Source organism: Symphalangus syndactylus, chromosome 2 (genome assembly GCF_028878055.3).
Source record: "Symphalangus syndactylus isolate Jambi chromosome 2, NHGRI_mSymSyn1-v2.1_pri, whole genome shotgun sequence".
Taxonomy (NCBI): domain Eukaryota; kingdom Metazoa; phylum Chordata; class Mammalia; order Primates; family Hylobatidae; genus Symphalangus; species Symphalangus syndactylus.
In genome coordinates, this window is record NC_072424.2 from 38,363,277 (window position 1) to 38,386,027 (window position 22,751).

The 22,751-nt window shown below is 46.3% G+C and overlaps 2 protein-coding genes across 6 annotated transcripts in view; both read left to right on the top strand.

Moving 5' to 3' along the window:
- Positions 1 to 10,998, top strand: part of PKD2L1 (polycystin 2 like 1, transient receptor potential cation channel) — a 40,071-nt gene extending 29,073 nt beyond the window's left edge. For both annotated transcript variants that reach the window (XM_055252121.2, XM_055252111.2), the window contains exons 4-16: positions 364 to 617; positions 1,561 to 1,785; positions 1,956 to 2,184; positions 2,871 to 3,041; positions 4,034 to 4,215; positions 4,502 to 4,622; positions 5,774 to 5,872; positions 6,082 to 6,203; positions 7,715 to 7,841; positions 8,626 to 8,744; positions 9,008 to 9,131; positions 10,087 to 10,171; positions 10,664 to 10,998. In XM_055252121.2, the coding sequence (XP_055108096.2) occupies positions 364 to 617; positions 1,561 to 1,785; positions 1,956 to 2,184; positions 2,871 to 3,041; positions 4,034 to 4,215; positions 4,502 to 4,622; positions 5,774 to 5,872; positions 6,082 to 6,203; positions 7,715 to 7,841; positions 8,626 to 8,744; positions 9,008 to 9,131; positions 10,087 to 10,171; positions 10,664 to 10,746 (1,941 nt within the window). In that variant the 3' untranslated portion in view covers positions 10,747 to 10,998. The remainder of the gene's footprint in view (positions 1 to 363; positions 618 to 1,560; positions 1,786 to 1,955; positions 2,185 to 2,870; positions 3,042 to 4,033; positions 4,216 to 4,501; positions 4,623 to 5,773; positions 5,873 to 6,081; positions 6,204 to 7,714; positions 7,842 to 8,625; positions 8,745 to 9,007; positions 9,132 to 10,086; positions 10,172 to 10,663) is intronic.
- Positions 10,999 to 12,402: 1,404 nt separating this feature from the next.
- On the top strand, positions 12,403 to 22,207 carry BLOC1S2 (biogenesis of lysosomal organelles complex 1 subunit 2). 4 transcript variants are annotated; one of them, XM_063628313.1, is made up of 6 exons: positions 12,596 to 12,644; positions 12,806 to 12,837; positions 12,925 to 13,041; positions 18,064 to 18,183; positions 18,889 to 18,993; positions 21,411 to 22,207. In XM_063628313.1, exons 2-6 carry the CDS (start codon positions 12,813 to 12,815, stop codon positions 21,440 to 21,442), a joined length of 399 nt encoding a protein of 132 aa, XP_063484383.1. In that variant the 5' UTR covers positions 12,596 to 12,644; positions 12,806 to 12,812; the 3' UTR covers positions 21,443 to 22,207. The 4 variants fall into 4 exon arrangements, with proteins under 4 accessions (XP_055108331.1, XP_055108343.1, XP_063484383.1 ...); XM_055252356.2 differs by lacking the exons at positions 12,596 to 12,644; positions 12,806 to 12,837 and adding an exon at positions 12,403 to 12,540; XM_055252368.2 differs by lacking the exons at positions 12,596 to 12,644; positions 12,806 to 12,837 and adding an exon at positions 12,418 to 12,540 and having other exon boundaries at positions 21,414 to 22,207.
- Positions 22,208 to 22,751: the final 544 nt, after the last annotated feature.

The window sequence follows — 22,751 nt, forward strand, 5'->3', positions numbered from 1 at the left end:
TTAGGAGGCTGAGGCAGGCAAATCACCTGAGGTCAGTTGTTCAAGACCAGCCTGGACAACATGGTGAAACGCTGTCTCTACTAAAAATACAAAAATTAGCTGGGCGTAGTGATGCATGCCTGAAATCCCAGCTCCTCGGGAGACTGAGGCAAGAGAATTGCTTGAACCTGGGAGGCAGAGGTTGCAGTGAGCCGAGATTGTGCCACTGCACTCCAGCCTGGGCGACAGAGCGAGACTCCGTCTCAAAAAAAAAAAAAAGCAGACTGGAGACAAGCTAGGGAGTCGGAGGATGAGGGCAAAGTCATCCTAAGGGTAGGGGGTCAGGAGGAGGCTGGGTAAGGTTCAAGCCAGCTTATGGTTCAGTTTGCCCAGGGCCCACTACTGGACAGTTTGTATTGGACCAAATGGTACAACAACCAGAGCCTGGGCCATGGCTCCCACTCCTTCATCTACTATGAGAACATGCTGCTGGGGGTTCCGAGGCTGCGGCAGCTAAAGGTCCGCAATGACTCCTGTGTGGTGCATGAAGACTTCCGGGAGGACATTCTGAGCTGCTATGATGTCTACTCTCCAGACAAAGAAGAACAACTCCCCTTTGGGCCCCTCAATGGCACAGCGTGAGTGAGCCTGTCCTACCAATTTCACAGGGCTTGCCCCTCTAAACCTGACACCATCCCAAGGTCTGGGAACTACTTCCACTGAGGCTTAAAGAGCCTCGAGAACACTTCAGGGGACTTCAGGGGGCATCTCCCTGAATCCCAGCTGTGACTGTTTGGGGACCTTGGTCTGAGTCACTCAGGAACAGAGGAGGTACGTTAGCAAACACAGCCATAGCCTCCAGACTTGTTCCCACACACAGGTCACAATCACACTTGTCCTACCTTACACGTAGTCCTTTCAGGGAAAGCTTCCTTTCTTGCCTAGAGGTTGGTTAGGGGTATACAGAATGGGTGAAATTGAAGAGCCCAACCCTTGAGATTGATACGTGGAGCAGCAAGGGGTCAAGGATGGATGACTAATTAGGGAAGAAGGGGGAAAGGGTGGACAGGACAGAAGAGGGAGGAAGTAAGCACCCAGGGTAGAAAGTTTGGTGGATAGAATAGAGAAACATGGGGTGAAGGAGCCTGATGTGCAAATCACAGAGCGGGACGATCTTTTCCTCCTGGTCCAGGTGCTTCCCTTAGGGGGACTATTCAAGGTGGGCCAAAAGTGGGGCTTGGCTTTGTCATCCAAATCTTTGAGTGACATAGTGAAAAATCAGATTTACATTTGAGTTTCAGTTCTGTCATTTATAGCTGGATTATCTCAGTAACCTCTTTCATTGTTTCCTCTTCTGCAAAATGTGGATAATATTCACTCTCCCTTCTCAAATGGTTGTTAGTATCAAACAGAATAATAAATGATACACTATATATGTATATATCACATATCTCATATACACACACACACACACACACACACACAATATGTAAACCCGTAAAGCCCAGACAATGATAAAGCATTGTCATTGCCTTGGGAGATGAACTTTTGGGCTGGCTCAGCTGGCATTTTCTGTGGCAGGTGGACATACCACTCGCAGGATGAGTTGGGGGGCTCCTCCCACTGGGGCAGGCTCACAAGCTACAGCGGAGGTGGCTACTACCTGGACCTTCCAGGATCCCGACAGGGTAGTGCAGAGGCTCTCCGGGACCTTCAGGAGGGGCTGTGGCTGGACAGGGGCACTCGGGTGGTGTTCATCGACTTCTCAGTCTACAATGCCAATATCAATCTTTTCTGTGTCCTGAGGTGAGCCCCCTTTCCCTACTTTATCCCTCTGTCCGTGGCTCCTGGTTCCCGTCTCTTGTGCATGAGACCCTTCCCTAAACTCATACCCTGTGGTGGGGGTGGAGAGGAGAGGAAGTGGGAGGAGCTGTCCTAGCCCAGGCTCCACTAGACAGCTCCCCCTCCCCCTATAGGCTGGTGGTGGAGTTTCCAGCTACAGGAGGTGCCATCCCATCCTGGCAAATCCGCACAGTCAAGCTGATCCGCTATGTCAGCAACTGGGACTTCTTTATTGTTGGCTGTGAGGTGGTCTTCTGCGTCTTCATCTTCTACTATGTGGTGGAAGAGATCCTGGAGCTCCACATTCACCGGCTTCGCTACCTCAGCAGCATCTGGAACATACTGGACCTGGTGGTCATCTTGGTGAGGGACAGATATCTAGGACTTGGGACATTCTGGGGTGAGGAGGGGGTTCCACCCTAATAGGGGCTCCAGGTTCTTCCTTTTGGAGCCCTAAGCCCTCCTTCTGACTTTTGGTCAAATCATCGTTTAACAGCTCCCTAAGTGAGAGGGAGATGTTCCCCTCTCTCAGCCCTTGGGAAACCCTGTCTCTCACATCTCCTCTCCTCCTCACCTGTCATCTGAGCCCTGCTTTTTTTTTTTAAATGTACTATATTCTGCTCCTCTCTTGCCTTTTGTCTTTATGACCTGTTCTGTGGAAACCCATGCCTTTTGTCTTCTATTCAAATATTCTGCCCCTTCATCTTCATCTCCCTCCTATTAACAAGACACATTCAATTCCTGACCAAAGCTTGGAAGTGGTGGGAGCGGAAGGAAATGACTGGTTCCAGTTCCCTATGGCCCTTTACAGTCTATACATTAATATTTACCACTGTCCCCAAAGCCTTCTCTTGGGCTTTGGAACACTTAAGATGCTCCCCAGTCATCCTACCCAGTTCCATTTGAAACTGAGAGAGTGAACAAGTCAGCAAGGAAGGCTTTTTTCCCACCTGTCTTACCTACCCTGGCTCTCCCTTGGGGCCTCATCTTGGAACTTCCCTTGAGATCCCCTTGCCTTCTCTGACACCCCGATGACCCCTGTGTGACAGCTCTCCATTGCGGCTGTGGGCTTCCACATATTCCGAACTCTTGAGGTGAATCGGCTCATGGGGAAGCTCCTGCAGCAGCCAAACACGTATGCAGACTTTGAGTTCCTCGCCTTCTGGCAGACACAGTACAACAACATGAATGCTGTCAACCTCTTCTTCGCCTGGATAAAGGTACCTGGGATTCCCACACTCAGCTTTGCTTCAAGGTGCACTCATTCTCCCTCCTTTTCTCCTTTTTTTTTTTTTTTTTTTTTGAGATGGAGTCTTGCTCTTGCCCAGGCTGGAGTGAAGTGGTGCGATCTCGGCTCACTGCAACCTCCACCTCCTGAGTTCAAGTGATTCTCCTGCCTCAGCCTCCTGAGTAGCTGGGACTACAGGCACCCACCACCATGCCTGGCTAATTTTTGTATTTTCTGTGGAGACGGGGTTTCACCATGTTGGCCAGGCTGGTCTCGAACTCCCGACCTCAGGTGATCTGCCTACCTCAGCCTCTCAAAGTGCTAGGATTACATGCATGAGGCACCACCCCCGACTTTTTTTTTTTTTTTTTTTTTTTTTTTAATGAGACGAAGTCTCACTCTGTTGTCTGGCTGGAGTACAATGGCACGATCTCAGCTCACTGCAACCTCTCCCTGCTGGGTTGAAGCAATTCTCCTGCCTCAGCCTCCTGAGTAGCTGGGATTACAGGCATGTGCCACACCCAGCTAACTTTTTGTATTTTTAGTAGAGATGAGGTATCACCATGTTGGCCAGTCTGGTCTCGAATTCCTGACTTGAGCGATCCACCTGCCTCAGCCTCCCAAAGAGCTGGGATTGCAGGAGTGAGGTACCATGCCCGGCTTTTTTTTTTTTTTTTTTAATGGTCCCAGTATGTCCCTCAATCAGTTGCCCAGACTGGAGTGCAGTGGTGCAATCTCAGCTCACTGCAACTTCCGCCTCCCAGGTTCAAGTGATTCTCTGCCTCAGCCTCCCAAGTAGCTGGAATTACAGGTGTGTGCCACCACGCCCAGCTAATTTTTGTATCATTCTCCCTTCTTCAATATGTGTCTCATTTTCTTTGTCTGGCTTGGCAACTCCTGTGGCCTCCATAAGCCCTTGGCATGGACTTTTCAATGCTTTTCCCTTTTCCTTCTTCATCCCTTGGTTCAACATGGTCCTTCCAGATATTCAAGTACATCAGCTTCAACAAAACCATGACCCAGCTCTCCTCCACGCTGGCCCGCTGTGCCAAGGACATCCTGGGCTTCGCCGTCATGTTCTTCATTGTTTTCTTCGCCTATGCCCAACTCGGCTACCTGCTTTTCGGGACCCAAGTGGAAAACTTTAGCACTTTCATCAAGTGCATGTGTGTGTCCTGCCCCCTTCACTCCTCCCTGGCCCCTCACCTTCCAGCTCCATGGGTGTATATATCCTTGGGGAAGATGCGTACGTGCGTGTGGGCATGTCTGCATTTAAAGCATCTGCGTGAGGGTCTCCAGAAGCCCTGGTGTGTGTGCTCAAATAATCTAAGCACCCTGCCCTGTGTCTATCAGATTGGGGTGGACGTATGGTGAGGGGTCTGTCTCTGATTAGGAAAGTGGGATGGGGGGTGTTTGTTAGGCTCTAGGTAAAGCCCAGACCTGGTCTCTCAGTTTCACTCAGTTCCGGATAATCCTCGGAGACTTTGACTACAACGCTATCGACAATGCCAACCGCATCCTGGGCCCTGCCTACTTTGTCACCTATGTCTTCTTCGTCTTCTTCGTGCTCCTGGTGAGGGTCTCTCTGAGGGGGTGGGGACAGAGAGCCTGCAGCGTGGAGTTTTGGTCCCAGTATGTCCCTCACTCAGGATTGATAAGTTTCTCAAATCAAGGATGGAGAGTGAGTGGGGTGGGCAGATGTCGATCTTCTGAGAGATGGTTAATGTAGTATAGCCAGCATGGTCAGTTTGCAGGTTTGCAGAGTATAAGGGAACCTGCAGACTTCCTCAGTAAAATCAAACCCTCACTCTCCAAGGATAGAAATGGGGAGAAAAGTGCCTCATGAGGAGCAGTAGCTGCACCTGGAAGCTTCTACGACTGTCCAAGACTCCCCTTCCACTGGGGATCTCATGCTGATTTCTACTGCCACTACTTGGTAGTTCTCTCTCCCTGCCAACCGTGAAAAATCTGGATTTTTATTTATTTATTTTAGACAGGGTCTCACTCTGTCACCCAGGCTGGAGTGCAGTGGTGCAATCTCAGCTCACTGCAACCTCCACCTCCCAAGCTCAAACTATCCTCCCACTCTAGCTTCCTAAGTAGATAGGACCACTGGTATGGTCAGGAGCCACCACATCAAGCTAATTTTTGTTTTCTTTTTGTAGAGACAGGGTTTTGCTATGTTGCCCAGGCTGGTCTCTAACTCCTGGACTCAAGCAATCTGCCTGCCTTGGCCTCCCAAAGTGCTGGATTACAGGTGTAGGCCACTGTGCCCAGCTCTTGGATTTTATTCTTACTAACAAGGCCAGCAATTTTCTTTATTTGATCAATGGATGGGGATACAGATATGGATTGGGGGGTAGATAGTAAAGAGATCACAATTGTACTCTCACCCTGAAAAGCTTCTAGTTCCAATGATTGATGGGCCCTTATACGAAGGAGGTCTGTGGCATATGTTATTGTATCTCTGTGGTCAGAAAGGTTACCACAGCAACTGAGAGTGAGGACACCAGGTTGGTCAAGAAGCATGATCCATCTCTAAGAGAACTATGCTGAAAGGCTGGGCTCTGGGGACCTTGAGACCAGGGATTGGTGGGCTACCGAACAGGGGTTGAGAGCACTGACCCCTTTGGAACACGTGTCTTGGACATTAATGGGGTCAGTGGGCTCAATCCTTTCAGTGGGTCTGGGGGTGAGGACCCAGGTCCCCGCTTTATTTTCCAGAACATGTTCCTGGCCATCATCAATGACACATATTCAGAGGTCAAGGAGGAGCTGGCTGGACAGAAGGATGAGCTGCAACTTTCTGACCTCCTGAAACAGGTGACTGCTCAGTCTCCTTGAGCTACACATTTCCATCAGTGCCCCAGTCTAAGGCTCTGTGTCCTGGTCTGTTCCTGACTGATTGAGGTGCCTGTGCCCTTGTGTGCCTTTAATTTATCTTGGAAGCCTGGCATACTATGGGTGGGGCTGGGGACCAGGGATGAGTGAGCAGCCTGTGAGAACTTGTGCCTATTTCCTTTCCCTTTCAGGGCTACAACAAGACCCTACTAAGACTGCGTCTGAGGAAGGAGAGGGTTTCGGATGTGCAGAAAGTCCTGCAGGGTGGGGAGCAGGAGATCCAGTTTGAGGATTTCACCAACACCTTAAGGGAGTGAGCAACCAGAGACCCAGCCTTCTCTAATACCAGTCTCTTAAGTCCTCAACCCTCAACCATACTTCATTTGCTTATAAGCCTTTGGTTTTAGTTTAGGGGCCTCTGATCTTGACTTGCAGGCTTCAGATCTTTGTCCGTAGGTCTCCGCTCCTGACCTTCAGAACTGTGCCCTTGGTTTAAAGATCTCTGACCGTGGTTTATAACACCTGGATCTTGTTGAACAACTCTTAGGAACCAATGTAATAATTCCCTAATCATTGAATACACACCCCACTCCCACAAAACTCTGATTTTTGTTCTATGCTTCCCCACAAACACTCATCTATTCCTTTAGCCATTCACTCCCTGATTCCCAGTCAAACATATTAATACACATTGAACAAATACATTGTGAGCACCAGCTGCAGATCAGGCACTGAGTAACAGACAACATAATTTTTTTTTTTTTGAGACAGAGTCTTGCTCTGTTGCCCAGGCTGGAGTGCAGTTGCACAATCTTGGCTCACTGCAACCTCAGCTTCCCCTGGGTCAAGCAACTCTCATGCCTCAGCCTCCTGAGTAGCTGGGACTACAGTCATGTGCCACCACACCCAGCTAATTTTTGTATTTTTAGTAGAGATGGGATTTTGCCATGTTGGCCAGGCTGGTCTCAAACTCCTGGCCTCAAGTGATCCACTCACCTCAGCCTCCCAAAGTGCTGGGATTAGGAGACGACATAATTAAATGGGACAAAGTCTTTGTTTTCTAAGAGCTTATAGACTTGCAAATAAACTGAATCACAGAATAAGTTCAACAGAAGTGACTAGGAGTAGAGGGTGATCAATTCTATCTCTGAGCTTAAGGGAATGCTTCCTGGAAGAGGTAATGTCTAAATAGGGTATTGGAGGATGAATAGCTCACAAGTGGACAAGCAGAGGAAGGCTCTTCCAAGAAGAGATGAAAGCACATACAAAAGCTTAGAGGTCTGAAACCAAGCAACATACACAGGAGGAATAAGTAGTTGAGCATTGCTAAGGTATTAAATAAAGGGGCGGGGATGAGGGGGTGGTCATAGCAGGAGATGAGACCAGAGAAACAGGCAAGAACCACACTGAGAAAGGCCACACTACCACTCTGCCAAAAGAATAGGGTGCCAGAAGGGATTTTAAGAAGGGACATTTTTAGATCTGAATATTAGAAAGGTTAATTACTCTAGTTGTATTATGGAGGATGGATTTCGGGGGTAGGGAGTAAAGGGGAAGCTGGGGGATAGCAGTTTATTTAGAGGCAAACAGATTTTGCAATAATCCCTGTAGGAGGTCATGAGGCCCTGAACCTAGTGAGCAGGAGTCAGGGGAGGAAGAAGAAATAGAACAAAGTGTTTTCCTGGGGGTAAGATTGCTAGACTTTGGAGAACCTCTTTTCCAGAAAGCAAAACTTTTGCCAGAGTCAAGCAAAAGAGTGAGGAGGTCCATAACTGAGGTCACAGCCACAGCTGGGCAGAAATCATTTCATCATCCTCTTCTCAGACTGGGACACGCAGAGCATGAAATCACTGAGCTCACGGCCACCTTCACCAAGTTTGACAGAGATGGGAATCGTATTCTGGGTGAGAAGGAACAGGAAAAAATGCGACAGGACCTGGAGGAAGAGAGGGTGAGCCGGGGTGATGGGTGGAGAGGCAGTGGAAGGAAATAGCTCACCCTCCCCTTCCCCCAACACACCTAGAACACAAACCCACCCTGAAAACTCTCCCACAGATAGACAGTAAAGAACTCTCTAGAATAGTAGTTCCCAAACTGCTGCACATTAGAATACCCTGGGGGGCCTTTAAAAATCTTCATACTCAGGACACACACTCTAGACCGATTAAACCAGAATCTCTGGGTGTGGAGCCTAGACATCAGTACTTTTTAAAACTCCCTAGGTGATTCCAATACATAGCCAAGGTTGAGAATCATGCTCTAAAACATAGGCTTAGGGAAAAATGACCAATTGCCCAGAATCACTGATAATTCCCTCGAGGACTTGCCTTCTCTTGGGAATTTTCAAACTTGGATTCTTGGCTGTCCCTGCTGTGCCTGCTCCATCCCTATCCAGTGTAGACCAAAAAAAGTCAAAAGCAGGGTGACAGCAGCCTAGAAAGTGCCAAGAACACTGGTAGTGTCCCTCCTCTGCTAAAATGAGTTGGCCTCTAGTAAACACCTCATCCATCAAGGCTTCTAGGATCTTGTGTTTACTTTGAGAGGTGACTCCTCCAGAGGTTGGTCCAGCACCACCACCCTGACCCTATTGTCTCCAGAGTCTGGGAGGGAAGGGGAATAGCAAGAACTAGAACCTGAGCCTTGGTCCTGAGATCCCAGTAGAGTGGGTGATAGAACAGGAGCTGATGGCTTCTCAGAGTTATCTCCTCCCTTCTAACCTCTGACTTCCTTAGCAGGTGGCCCTCAACACTGAGATTGAGAAACTAGGTCGATCCATTGTGAGCAGCCCACAAGGTGAATCGGGTCCAGAGGCTGCCAGAGCAGGAGGCTGGGTTTCAGGAGATGAATTCTATATGTACGTGCAGCGAAGAAGGGCTGGTTCAGGGCTGGCAACACTTCTATTATGATACCCTATCTTGTACTTTTCCCCACAACTTTCCAATTCTTTGTCCTACCCCAGGGAGAACCTCTGCTCCCCTTTAATTCTGCCTACAAGGCTGGGTCTTCCCTTCCTTGTTCCAATCCAGACACATGCCCTTCTGCGAACGCTGCCTCTTTAGACATCCAGCCCCCAGACACAGATTTCTGCTCCATTCGTCTCTCTCAAATCCCACACAGGCTCACAAGGAGAGTTCTGCAGCTGGAGACTGTCCTGGAAGGAGTAGTGTCCCAGATTGATGCTGTAGGCTCAAAGCTGAAAATGCTGGAGAGGAACAGGTGGCTGGCTCCCTCCCCAGGCGTGGTGAGTGGCCCTTCACCGGGTCCTCCTAGTTCCTCACGGCTGAACTCTGCCATCTTTTCCACTCAGTGGGTGGGGCAAGAACATTTTTGAAAGACGTATGTTTTCAGGCTCCTGGGGAAACATGTTCACAGCGGTTAGTGTATCAGCAGAGATGGGTCATGGAGATAAGGCCTGGAAGTTGCTTGCCCTGGCCTAAGGGCTGCCTTGGCCACTATGAGATGGTCTGTATCAGTCTGTTTGGGCTGATGTAATAAATTATCATAGACTGGGTGGCTTATAAGCAACACAAGTTTGTTCCTCACAGTTTGGGAGGCTGGGAAGTCTAAGATCAAGATGCCAGTAGATTCAGTATCTGTTGAGGGCCCACTTCCTGATTCACAGAGAGCTGTCTTCTTGCTGTGCCCTTTCACGGTGGAAGGGGTAAGGGAAGTCTCCTTTATTTTATTTTTAAATTTTATTTATTATTATTATTTTTTGAGATGGAATTTCACTCTTGTTGGCCAGGCTGGAGTGCAATGGCGCGATCTCGGCTCACTGCAACCTCTGCCTCCCGGGTTCAAGTGATTCTCCTGCCTCAGCCTCCCAGGTAGCTGGGATTACAGGCATGTGCCACCACACCCAGCTAATTTTGTATTTTTAGTACAGATGGGGTTTCTCCATGTTGGTCGGGTTGGTCTCGAACTCCTGACCTCAGGTGATCCACCCGCCTCAGCCTCCCAAAGTGCTGGGATTACAGGCGTGAGCCCATTCATAAGGGCTACATACTCACTATCTAATCCCCTCCCAAAGGCCCCACCTGCTAATACTATCACATTGGGGGTTACAATTTTAACAGATGAATTTGGGAGGGACACAGTCTATAGCAGTCTGAGTTCTCTGGAATCAGATACAGAGAAAAGAAAAGTGGTACACAAACTATTTCTTCAAATGATTTGTCCCTTTCTTCTTCCAACAGAAGGAAAAAGCTATTTGGAAGCACCCGCAGCCAGCCCCAGCTGTGACCCCAGAACCCTGGGGAGTCCAGGGTGGGCAGGAAAGTGGTGAGGAAGGGGGCCTAAAGCATCAGACAGCAGGCTTCCCTCACTCTGCCTCCGCACAGGCCCCCTCGCCACATCCCCTGCGCTTCTAGGACAACAGGTCCCATCATGGCTGCTGCTGAGCCCCACCCTGCATCTGGCCTTTTGAGCCAATGTTTCTGTGTGTGGTGGGCATCATGCTTAGGCTTGTGACTCAGTGTTTCTGTGTGTTGCCACATAGCTCTGTGAAATAACATCTTCCGCTGGGCCTTTTACTCCCTGTGTACTTAGTTCTGTGTGTTAATTTAAAAAAAATGTTAACAAACAGGATAAAGAGAGGGAGGGTAATGGCTCTTCCTAAGCACCTGGATAGCCATGGTCTGTGAAAAAGGTAGAAACCAAGAGAGTAGGCAGTATCTAGAGGTCTTCCTACTGCCCAGGTGAATCTTATTCTTATCCTTTGTGCATCCCAATATTTGTTGCTAGCACCAATGGGTTTCTCGTTTTCCCCCATAGAGGTTCCCTATAAAAAAGAAGAGGAAGCCTTAGAGGAGAGGAGACTCTCACGTGGTGAGATTCCAATGTTGCAGAGGAGTTAAGTGTGAGGCACTCCTGGAGCAAAGTCTATGAAGGATCTTCTGCAAGAGGCTGTCTCTTGGTCCACTGAACCTGGAAACTGAGTGGGCTTTAACCGGGAGATAAAAATGGAGCCTGAAGGGAATCAGGCAAGGAAATGACCTCAGGATTCAGAGATCTTTGAATTAATATGTGGTGGGTTCTGACATTATTCTTCCATAAGACCATGTGGGTTTCCATGGTGGCTATCAATAAAACTCCTTAGGAAAACTTGGACTTTGCATTTGCTTCTGGTATTATAGAGGAAAGAAAGGCTGAAATTGTGGGCCATCCATGTGCCTGGGCTAGAAAAGGTTCATGCTCTCTAGGAGGTATAGATTAGGTGCAGTGATGTGAAGGAGCTGGGCTATAAGAACTTCTAGGCCCAGCACAGTGACTCACGCTTGGAATCTCAGCACTTTGGGAGGCTGAGTTGGGTGGATCACTTGAGGCCAGAAGTTCCAGACAAGCCTGGGCAAAATGCTGAAATCCTGTCTTTAATAAAAATACAAACAAATTAGCCGGGTGTGGTGGCACGTGCCTGTTATCCCAGCTACTTGGGAGGCTGAGGCATGAGAATCGTTTGAACTCAGGAGGTGGAGGTTGCAGTGAGCTGAGCTGAGATCACGCTACTGTACTCCAGCCTGGGTGGCAGAGCGAGACTCTATTTCAAAAAAAAGAACTTCTGGCTCGCAGGAATGGCTTGAAATAGTGGCTACTATAGTTGCACCATAGGAAAAGTGGGGACAGGTGACAAGTGAGGCTCAGTCCTCAGGGTGGAGACAGTCAGGGCAGGAGGGCTGGGAATAAGGGGTAGCTGGTGTGTGTGTGTATGTACTGGCATCGGGGTGGGGTGAGAGGGTGCAGAGGGAGGATAACCAGGGATAAGATAAGAAACTACCAAGATTTGGGGTGTCCAGGAGCCTGCCTGAGGCCTGCTGAATATCTCCTATCCCTTCTCCTGTGGCCTTTATCCCTCCTCATTTTGCACCTTCGATTGCTCCCCAGTCACTTCTTCTCATCCATCTCTTTCACTCACTCCTGTTCTCCCATCCCATTAAGTACTCTGTACACCTAGGAGGCTTGTGAAACAGCTTAAATGCAATTAAGATAACCAGAGTGTATCCTCAGCCCTAAAAAAGTTACAGTCCAAGCTTTCTTCAAGAAAGGCTGTATCAACTGAAGAGAAGTAGATGCCTGCCTGCAGTTTAAGCAATAGGGGCCAGTGAGTTGGTGTTAGTTAACCCAGGACATTGGGAGGGAGAGTATTTAGGACCAGGGATCAATGCCTGAAGGTTTCCCAAAGTGTGGACGAGACAACCTGTAAAACTTTGGATTCCCTGAGCAATCTTTTGATGACTAACTCCAGTGCGGAGTGTCAGGAGAGGGGGCAACCCGTCTTCAGTGGTTTTGGTCAGCAGGCCACAAACAGGGTTGATTATCCCAGACGGGTCGTGAGTGGTACAAGATAAGTGATCCCTCCAGGGTGTGACTGTAGGGATGAGCTCGCCCTCAGTCCTAGACGTCGCGACTGTTGGCAGTGGATCAATTCACAATAGCCTGGCGTAGCTTCAATTTCGGCTCCGGAATCGCCCTTTGCTGTGTCATAGACCTGAGGCTGTACTGGACCGCTAGGCGCCGGACTGCAGGGCCCGCCGGGTGGGCGGGGCACACCCAGTGCGCATGCGCAGCACCCCGGCCCGGAAACAGCGCAGGGTCCGCTATGGCGGCGGCAGCCGAGGGCGTCCTGGCTACCCGGCGTGATGAGCCCGCCCGAGGTACCCGGAATGGATTGGGAGGAAGCGTTCGGTGGGGCGCCTGGGGCTCCGTCTTGGGAGGGCGAGGTTGAGTGTGTGGTGGCTCACCTGGCAGGAACGGGCTGGTGAGAGGAGTGCACTTGTCTCTGCGCGCGAGTGTTTTTCTTGTCAGGGTGACTGGGATGGTTTAGCGGGGGTGCCGGGTGTGGGCGAGGGGCGATGCGAGGGAGGCGAGTTGGTGTGTCAGATGGGCAGGCACGCAGTGAAGGACTTGAAATTATGGCAGATGGAGAATGGAGCCGACTTGGTGGAATGAAGGCAAGTGGAGGGATGTCGGAACAGGCTGCTTTGGCTGGATTAGCACCGGGTGTAGGCGGGACACTTAGTCATTCTCCCTTGGCCCAGACGATGCCGCCGTGGAGACAGCTGAGGAAGCAAAGGAGCCTGCTGAAGCTGACATCACTGAGCTCTGCCGGGACATGTTCTCCAAAATGGCCACTTACCTGACTGGGGAACTGACGGGTGAGGCGGGGTCTGGGTTGATTCGGGTGCGGTTTGGCCCAGGAGGCCTGGGAGATGGTTAGCAGCATCAGTCTGCAGCTCCCTTCCTACCCTGCATGCCCTGAGACAGGCCTGTTGGAAGTTTGGGGAGGTCATGAATGGGAGAGAAAGAGAATACAACTCTGCAGGGCTCTGTAACATAGACTAATGAGAAGACAATAACAAAAAAGAATTCATATCCAGCAACAGTAATCAAGAAGTGCTTCCTTGGGGAAAGTGTATTTTGAGCAGGGTTGTGAAGGGAATTATTGGTGGAAAAGGGGGAGATGATACAACTAGTGAATGAGGTGGTATGTGCAAGCAGTGTGTTTGGCTAAAGCAGAAGATGTGTTTACTGGGATAAAGAGAAATGAAATTGAGGAACGGGGAGTGACCTGCAGATTTAGGGACCTATTAGTTTGGTCTGAGGATTTGATAACCCATCCTTTGGGACATGACTAGTGTTTGATTGTTTCCAAGTGGACACATGACCTATGTGTGGAGGAGGATCAGAAAGTGAAGTATGGGCCGGGCGCAGTGGCTCATGCCTTTAATCCCAGAGGCCAAGGCTGGTGGATCACTTGAGGTCAGGAGTTTGAGACTAGCCTGGGCAAAATGGCAAAATCCTGTCTCCACTAAAAATACAAAAATTAGCCGGCCGTGGTGGCAGGCGCCTGTAATCCCAGCTATTGGGGAGACTAGGGCAGGAGAATCGCTTGAACCCAGGAGGTGGAGGTTGCAGGTTGCAGTGGACTGAGATCACGCCACTTGCACTCCAGCCTGGGCGACAGAGTGTGACTCCATCTCAAAAAAAAAAAAAAAGAAAGAAAGTGAAGTCTGGTCCAGTACAGCATCTCAAAAACATTTATTAAATTGTTTCACTTCCCCAGGAAATTACTGTAAGCTAAATTTGTGAACCAGAATCTATGAGAAAAGGCTTGATACAGAATAGTAGGGGTTGTGAATCTGTAATTTTTTTTTTTCTTTTTCTGTTTTTAAGAGACAGGGTCTCACTATGTTGCCTGGGCTGGTCTTGAACTCCTGAGCTCAAGTGATCCTCTTTCCATCTATTTTGGTTGATGGCACCACCCAGGCTTAAAACCCCAGATACATCTTAGTCTGCTTCCATCCCTCAATATCTACTTGAACAAGTCCTATAAATTCCACTTCTGTAATGTTCTTCCACCCATGCTCTCCTTTCCATTCCTTTTACCACCACTCTGCCTGAGATCTTCATTACTTTTCTTTTATTATTATTATTATTTAAAAAAATATGGCCAGGCACGGTGGCTCACGCCTGTAATCCCAGCACTTCGGGAGGCCTAGGCGGGCGGATCACCTGAGGTCAGGAGTTCCAGACCAGCCTGCTCAGCATGGCGAAACCCTGCCTCTACTAAAAATACAAAAATTAGCCAGGTGTGGTGGCACACGCCTGTAATCCCAGCTACTCAGGAGGCTGACACGGGAGAATTGCTTGACCTGAGAGGTGGAGGTTATAGTGAGCTATGATCGTGCCATTGCACTCCAGCCTGGTTGATGGAGGGAGACGCTGTCCTAAATAAATAAATAATAGAGATGAGGTCTGCTGCATTGCCCAAGCTGGCCTCAAGTGATCCTAACACCTCAGCTTCCCAAAATGCTGGGATTACAGGTGTGAGCCACTGCACCCAACTGTGACTGTAAGTTATCAGCCTGATTATTTATTTGTTTGTTTATTTTTGAGCAAGAGAAACCAAGTAACAAAATGTAGGTTTTTGGCTTCTCTTTAACAATTCCAAAGATTTGGCGCTACTAGCCCCTGCATTCTTTCAAGGCTATAATTGGCTAGAGCTGAGCAGCTGCCTCTTAAAAGGACTAGTGCTATCTAACTTGTCCTTACCACTTCCTGTTTTCTCCCCTTTACTGGGAACTAGTGTTAAGTGCCATTGATCACTGTTCTCTACTGTTATTTTTATTAGTAGCAGTACAGAAATGGTTTTCTATACCAATGGCTCTGTCAAAACTGGTAAAGTAAATGGTGGGCTAAGAGGATCGCATATTCCAAGAAGGGGAAGCACATTTCTTCATGGAAGTGAATAATTTTTTTATGCATTTAATGTGCAAACACTTGGCTTACTTTACTCATTTACATTATCTTGCTGGCTTCTAGGTGTTTGAATATGTCACCCTTGTTTTATTTTATTTTATTTTATTTTATTTAGACGGAGTTTTCGCTCTTGTTGCCCAGGCTGGAATGCAGTGGTGCAGTCTCGGCTCACTGCAAACTCCGTCTCCCAGGTTCAAGCAACTTTCCTGCCCCAGCCTCCCAAGTAGCTGGGATTACAAGCACACGCCACCACGCCTGGCTAATTTTTTTTTTAATTTTTGGTAGAGATGAGGTTTTGCCATGTTGGCCAGGCTAGACTTGAACTCCTGACCTCAAGTGATCTGCCCACCTTGGCCTCCCAAAGTGCTGGGATTACAGGCATGAGGGGCAATGCCTAGCTGTGACCTTTGTTTTAGAGAGACTAATTTGATAGCAGTATAAATATGAGAGCGTAGATATGGGGGAGAGAGAACAGAGAGAGATGAGCAATAATTCAGATGAAAAGTAATAGAGGACCAGGCACCATGGCTCATGCCTGTAATCCTAGCACTTTGGGAGGCAGGAGGATTGCTTGAGGCCAGTAGTTCAAGACCAGCCTGGGCAACATAGCACAACTCCATCCTTGTAATCTTGTCTTTTCCCCTACCATCCAGAGGTTACATGCTCCAAGTAATCTAATAATAATGAAAGAAAAGAAAAGTAATGAAGATCTGAGGCAGAGTGGTGGTAAAAGGAATGGAAAGGAGAACATGGGTGCAAGAACATTATAGAAGTGGACTTTATAGGACTTGTTTAAGTAGATATTGAGGGATGGAAGCAGGCCAAGATGTATCTGAGGTTTTAAGCCTGGGTGGTGCCATCAGCCAAAATAGCTGGAAAGAGGAACTGTGTTTAGTGTGAAAATGTTTTCAGTTTTGGGTTGGCTGCTTGTTGATGTAACTGGGGAACTCAGGTGACTTGTACATTGGTTTCCAGAGCTCAGAGACTGATCAGGGCACAAGAAACAGATTTCGGAGTCACTTTCATAGTGGTGTGATTGGAGGCTGTGCAGGATGAGATTGCCAAGGAAGAGCTTAGAAGTAGGTAAGAGAGCCTAGGCTAAAATGTCAGGGAATGGCTGTGTGGTGGACTTAATTTGTTTTTAATAACACTTAAAGTACCTAGGTTTCCAAATGATTTATTATATAATTAATTTTAAGCAAATTGTTATTTTCCTATGATTGTTATTCTTACTTGCACAAATGCTTTATTGAATTTAAGAGTAAATTGATATTTCCTCTTAAACTATGCTAGTTTCTAGCATAAGCCTGGGAATGCCCATAGGTATGTGCTACCTATGTAAATATCAGTTATGTGTTACAGCTGAGAAAAAGTTGAGAACTGATAGTTAAGGGGGTCTGATAAGAAAGGATCTGGCATAGACATCTAAGAAGAGCAGTTAGAGATTAGAAAATCGGTGTAGTACAATGCCATAGCGGCCAAAGGAAATGAGCATTTCCCAAAGAGAAAGAGATCAGTAGTGTCCAAGACCATGGAGAGGTTTAGGAGGATAAGAACTGAGCAAATGCCACGGTTAGCAGGGCACGGATGACCTTGGAGCATGTAATCTCTGGATGATAGGGCCAAAAACCAGACTACAAGGTATATGCAAGTAAATGGTAAGGAAGAGGATGTAGTGAGTGTCAGCTACTTTTTCAAATTGTTAGCAGTGAAGCTCCTTTGCTTTACTGAGCAAATGATATAGGTGTAGCAGAATAGAGAGAGTGCTTTTGAGCTGGAAGAAATCTGAATATATTGCTATATAGAGAGGAAGGTGCCAGGAGAGAGGGAGAATTGGGAAATGCAAGTGAAAGGAGATGATTGAAGAGAGGCCCTGAAGAATTAGAAGTGTTTGGGATCAAGGCCGCAAGAGGAGGGGGTTGTCTTGGCAAGAATAGGAACACTTCTGCCTCTTGGGAAGATATTAAGATCCAGAGAAGTTTAGAAGTAAGGCAGAGAGAAAACAAAAAACAAAAGAAGTAAGGCAGACAGGTTGAAGCAGCTTATATTAATGGACTTGGCGTTTAAGAAAATTGGAGTAGAGACCATTTGCTTTGAATGGGGATAGGGAAAGAACTGAGGATATGAGAAGCAGACAGATGGTTTGGAAATGTCACTGCATAAAATGCAATATAGAATTATACATGGTAATAAACGAGTTACTAAGAAGTAGTGAGGTCCTAGCTGATAGTATGTGTGTGTGTGTATATATATATATTTTTTGTTTGTTTGTTTGTTTTTTGTTTTTTGAGATGGAGTCTCACTCTATCACCCAGGCTGGAGTGCAGTGGCGCAATCTCGGCTCACTGCAACCTCCACCTCCTGGATTCAAGCAATTCTCTGCCTCAGCCTCCCGAGTAGGTGAGATTACAGGTGCCTGCCACCACACCCGGCTAATTGTTTTGTATTTTTAGCAGAGATGGGGTTTCACTATCTTGGCCAGGTTGGTCTTGAACTCCTGACCTCGTGATCACCTGCCTCGGCCTCCCAGAGCGCTGGGATTACAGGCATGAGCCACCGCGCCCAGCCTGATAGTATATGTATTATATGTATATAAGTTAAATGTTTTCATGCTGTAGAAGTACCAAGACTATTTTACCTCCCTTTTCTTAGGACATGAGTTTATCATTTCCCTTTGTAACCATGATCCTGAACCTTCTGGATCTTGTTTGGTTTAGATAGTTTTCTGATTGTTGCCTGAATTTCTACTTAGACTTTCAGAGTACATAGGCTGAGTTAAAAATGTCATAGATCAAAAGTGGCCCACTCTTTTGACACTTCCTTGGTCCTGCCTTGAACTACCACTTAGCTTATACTCCCACATTCTAATGATCTAAGACAAATCTTAAAGACATTACATCTTCTGTTTAATTTTCAAGCCACCAGTGAAGACTATAAGCTCCTGGAAAATATGAATAAACTCACCAGCTTGAAGTATCTTGAAATGAAAGATATTGCTATAAACATTAGTAGGAACTTAAAGGACTTAAATCAGAAATGTAAGTAATAATATTTGTAATTAAACATGTTTGTATTTAATGTTCTTTTGTGCTTGGGGCCATGGAGAAGAGGAGGGAACATGACATCCTTGTCTTTTGGGAGCTTGTTTTCTAAAAATGAATTCCAAATTTAAGATTAATTTCTTCCATTCTGAGGATTAGCATGTTTTGTTTGTATGGTTATTTTTGCTTCTAAATCTTGATTTTATCAGTTTATTCCTGGAATGGGAGGGGGCAAAGGAAGGGTGGCCAGATTCTAATGAATTGATTTACAAATCCATAAAGGATTACTCTATAAGCAGAAAACCAAAAACTCTATAATGGAAAACACTAATTTAGAGTAGTCGAATATATTTTTTCCATTGACTTATTATTTTTGTGTTCCTTGTCTCTAGGGTGCTCTTTCTTGGTATGGGAATACCCAAGAAACAGAATCAGTAATGGAAAGATTGCTCAAGGAGCAAGAAATTAAAAAGAATGGAAAATTAGTAGATGAGAGACACTAAGTCCTGGGCCACAGTCGTGCCTGATCAACTAGCTACTGTCTTCTAAACACCTGCCCTGCTAGTGCTCAGAATCATGTCACGCCACCTAATCTGTCTTAGCATAGCTGGAGAGACACTAGCATTATTACTTTTCCACTCTTTTCCTATATTCCTTGTTGATAAAACCATATAAACATGAGGTTTTTGTTTGTTTTTAAAGATGCTGGACTGCAGCCTTATCTGGATCAGATCAATGTCATTGAAGAGCAGGTAGCAGCTCTTGAGCAGGCAGCTTACAAGTTGGATGCATATTCAAAAAAACTGGGTAACCGTTTTTACTTCTGTTTTGATGTAATAAAGAGTGCTTCTTGCCAGCATACTCTTAGTAAACATAATAATTAACATTTATGGTGTGCCTACAGTGATCTATTAATCTTCACAAAATCTTATTAATTTATTATTATATTAATAAAAATAACATTTCCTGATTACTTAATGACATATCAGGCACTGTTCTTAGTGCTTTACATATATTATGTTTGGTTTTTGTTTTTGGTTTGTTTTTTTTGAGACAAGTTTCACTCTTGTTGCCCAAGCTGGAGTGCAATGGTGCGATCTCGGCTCACCGCAACCTCCGCCTCCTGGGTCTGGGTTCAAGCGATTCTCCTGCCTCAGCCCCCTGAGTAGTTGGGATTACAGGCATGCCACCACGCCTGGCTGATTTTGTATTTTTAGTAGAGACGGGGTTTCTCCATGTTGGTCAGGCTGATCTCGATCTCCCAACCTCAAGTGATCTGCCCACTTTGGCCTGGCCTGTATTATGTTTTTTTTCTTCCCAATAATCTGTGAGGTAAGTACATGATTTTTTTTTTGTACTTTTAGTAGAGATGAGGTTTCACCATGTTGGCCAGGCTGGTCTTGAACTCCTGACCTCGTGATCTGCCCGCCTCAGCCTCCCAAAGTGCTGGGATTATAGGCGTGAGCCACCACGTCTGGTTCAAGTACATGATTTTTATCCGCATTTTGTAGGCAAGGAAACTGTGGTTTAAGGGGATAAGTAAGTTGCTTAAGGACACAAAGCCAGTACAGGGAAGAGCCATATTTCTAAGCAGGTCTGTTTGCTTACAAAGCTCAAGTTCTTATTTATAGTTGAGAAGGCAGAAGCACCTTTAATAATGTAGATAAATATGTCTTAAATGAATAGTCAGTTGAGGATTTTCTTGAAAGATCACTTTTCCTTTGAGGAAGAAACTAGTATTTTTAGTACTAGTGGTTTGCTAACTGGCTCTGGCTCTTACGTACATGGTTAAAAGTAAAGAATTTAGTGGGTTTTTTGTTGTTGTTGTTGTTGTTTTCTATAAGAGATGAGGTCTTGCTGTGTCACCCAGGCTAGGGTGCAATGACGTGATCATAGCTCACTGTAGCCTTGAACTCCTGGGCTCTAGTGATCCTCCTGCCTCAGCCTCCTGAGTACCTGGGACTACAGGTGTGCACCATCACATCCAGCTACTTTAAAAAATTTGTTTTTGAAACAAGGACTTGCTGTGTTGCCCAGGCTGGTCTCGAACTCATGGCCTTAAGCAATCCTCCCACCTCAGCCTCTCAAGTAGCTGGAATCACAGGCCTGAGCCATCACATCTGGCCTGAGTTTGTTTTTGTCCTTATAACATTTACAGATTATTTTATTTTCATCATTTAACAAGGGCTGACTACTTCAAGAAAGTAGTTTGTAGTAGGCTGGGATTCGATATGGGTAGTGATTAACAATCAGTTTTATTTTCTACAGTTACATTTAGCCAGTGATTACCGTGAACCTTACTGCGTAGAAGGCAGGGGTAACCTTACCACGTAGAAGGTATCCTGGTTCACAGTAACCATTTGTGACAGAGTCCCTTTTTCTGTTAAAATTGTGAAACCAGGTGCTTTCATGGTTTTAATAGAAAAACGGAATGTCGCAGTAAGAGGCTTATTTGATGGCCTTTTAAATCTCTGTATCTTTCAAAATTGCTTTCCTGGAGTAAGGTGTAAGGATAAGAACATAAAGGAGGAAACATACATTTATACTTCCTGAGGGTTCCAGTCTGGTTCCAGAGGGCACCTGGGACAGTACTGAGAGAGGCAGTTTTTTAGTAAGGCTCTTGATAGGTCAAGTGACAGATCTGCCCCATCCTGGTGGAGCTGTCTAAGTAGGTGCTGTTGACAGGGTGGGGACTTCATGAACCTGTGTTAGGCTCTCAATTCTGAGTGTCTGTGCTTGAATTCTTTTTTTTTTTTCTTTTTTTTTGAGACAGAGTCTCGCTTTGTCACCCAGGCTGGATGCAGTGGCGCGATCTTGGCTCACTGCAACCTCCGCCTCCTGGGTTCACGCCATTCTCCTGCCTCAGCCTCTCCGAGTAGCTGGGACTACAGGCGCCCGCCACCACGCCCGGCTAATTTTTTGTGTTTTTAGTAGAGATGGGGTTTCACCGTGGTCTCGATCTCCTGACCTCGTGATCCGCCCGCCTCGGCCTCCCAAAGTGCTGGGATTACAAGCGTGAGCCACCGCGCCCAGCCTGTGCTTGAATTCTTACTCCAAGTTTTACAGATCAGTGATCTGTATATTTGGACAGATGATGAGATTGAAGCTAATAGATTTTTAGCAATATTATACATATTTTTTTTAACTTGACTGGAAATGCTAACTAAAAACTGTCTTTGTAAGACCCAGTTTTAAAATATGTAACTCTCCCTCATCCCTCACAGAAGCCAAGTACAAGAAGCTGGAGAAGCGATGAGAAACTTATTTCTATGGGACAGAGTCTTTTTTTTTAATGTGGAAGAATGTCTTATAAAACCTGAATCCTGAGGCTGATGAATTGTGAAAATTCCTCAAAAGGAAATTATGCTGGTCATCCCAGGAACATCTCAACGTTCGAGTAAACTGGAGGACTGTGGCTATTCCTGAACCTTCTTTGAGGCAGAATCCCTCAGAATCTCACACTTATAACTTCCTACCTTTTACTTGAATGCTTTGCCATATTCCGGACAGAGACTCTCACAAAGTTCAGAAAACAGCTGGACTTACCAGTAAAATCAAAAGAGAGGACCTATGTTCTCTGGTAGTGGTTGATTACTACATTATTTTCTTAAGTGGCTGGTTTTTTAGTTACTATGTAAATGGTCTTTTTTTTTTCTGTTAATGATGCTAATGTGTTATAAACAAGATTCTAAATTTAAAAAGGAAAACAAAACAAACTTGTTCTCTGCAGCTTATTACCTTGTGAATGTCGGTAACTTACTTTTCCATAATATTGCAAATAACATAAAATCTTAAAATAATTCTAAGCTGAGTCTTCTAGATTGAGCAGAAATAGTGAAAGGAGTATTGATAACTTGGTGTATGTGATGGGCCCCTCTTGTTTATTTTCTACATGAGTCACATTAACATGCGGTCAGTTTGGGAAATGTGATGACAACAAAGACTAGATGGGTATGTGTGTTTATGTGTTGGGTAGGGAGGTGACGATTGCCACTCATAAAATAAAGGATTTTATAAAATACCTTCCTACTGTGTATGTAGGGTTTGGAGGGATCTTAGGGACCTAATCAACTTCTTTTCACACTAAAAACATCAGACAATGGGACATACTGACTGACCAGTCTAGGTTGAAAGATAGGCAGCCTTACCCAGAACACAACATTAGCAGCTGGGAAGGTGTCTGAGGTCCCCAATTACATGTCCCGAAGAGTTTCTTACTTCTGTTTCTGTCATTTCTCGTCTGTTCCAGACAGTCATCATTTATCCTCTGTTCTTCCTGGACTGTTGCTGTGGTCTTTTCTCATCTTAACTGTCCCTCCAAACCACCCTCCACACTGCTGCCAGAGCAATCTTAAAAATGTAAACTGGCCCTATTACTCCTGCTTAGAACCCTATAGTGACTTATCATGGCCTCTTTGAAAAATCTAGACTTTCATTACGCATACAAGTCCCTTGTGTTTTTTTGTTTGTTTATAGACAGGGTCTCTATTGTCACCCAGGCTGGAGTGCGGTGGTGTGATAATAGCTCACCTTGACCTCCTAGGCTCAACTGATCCTCCCACCTC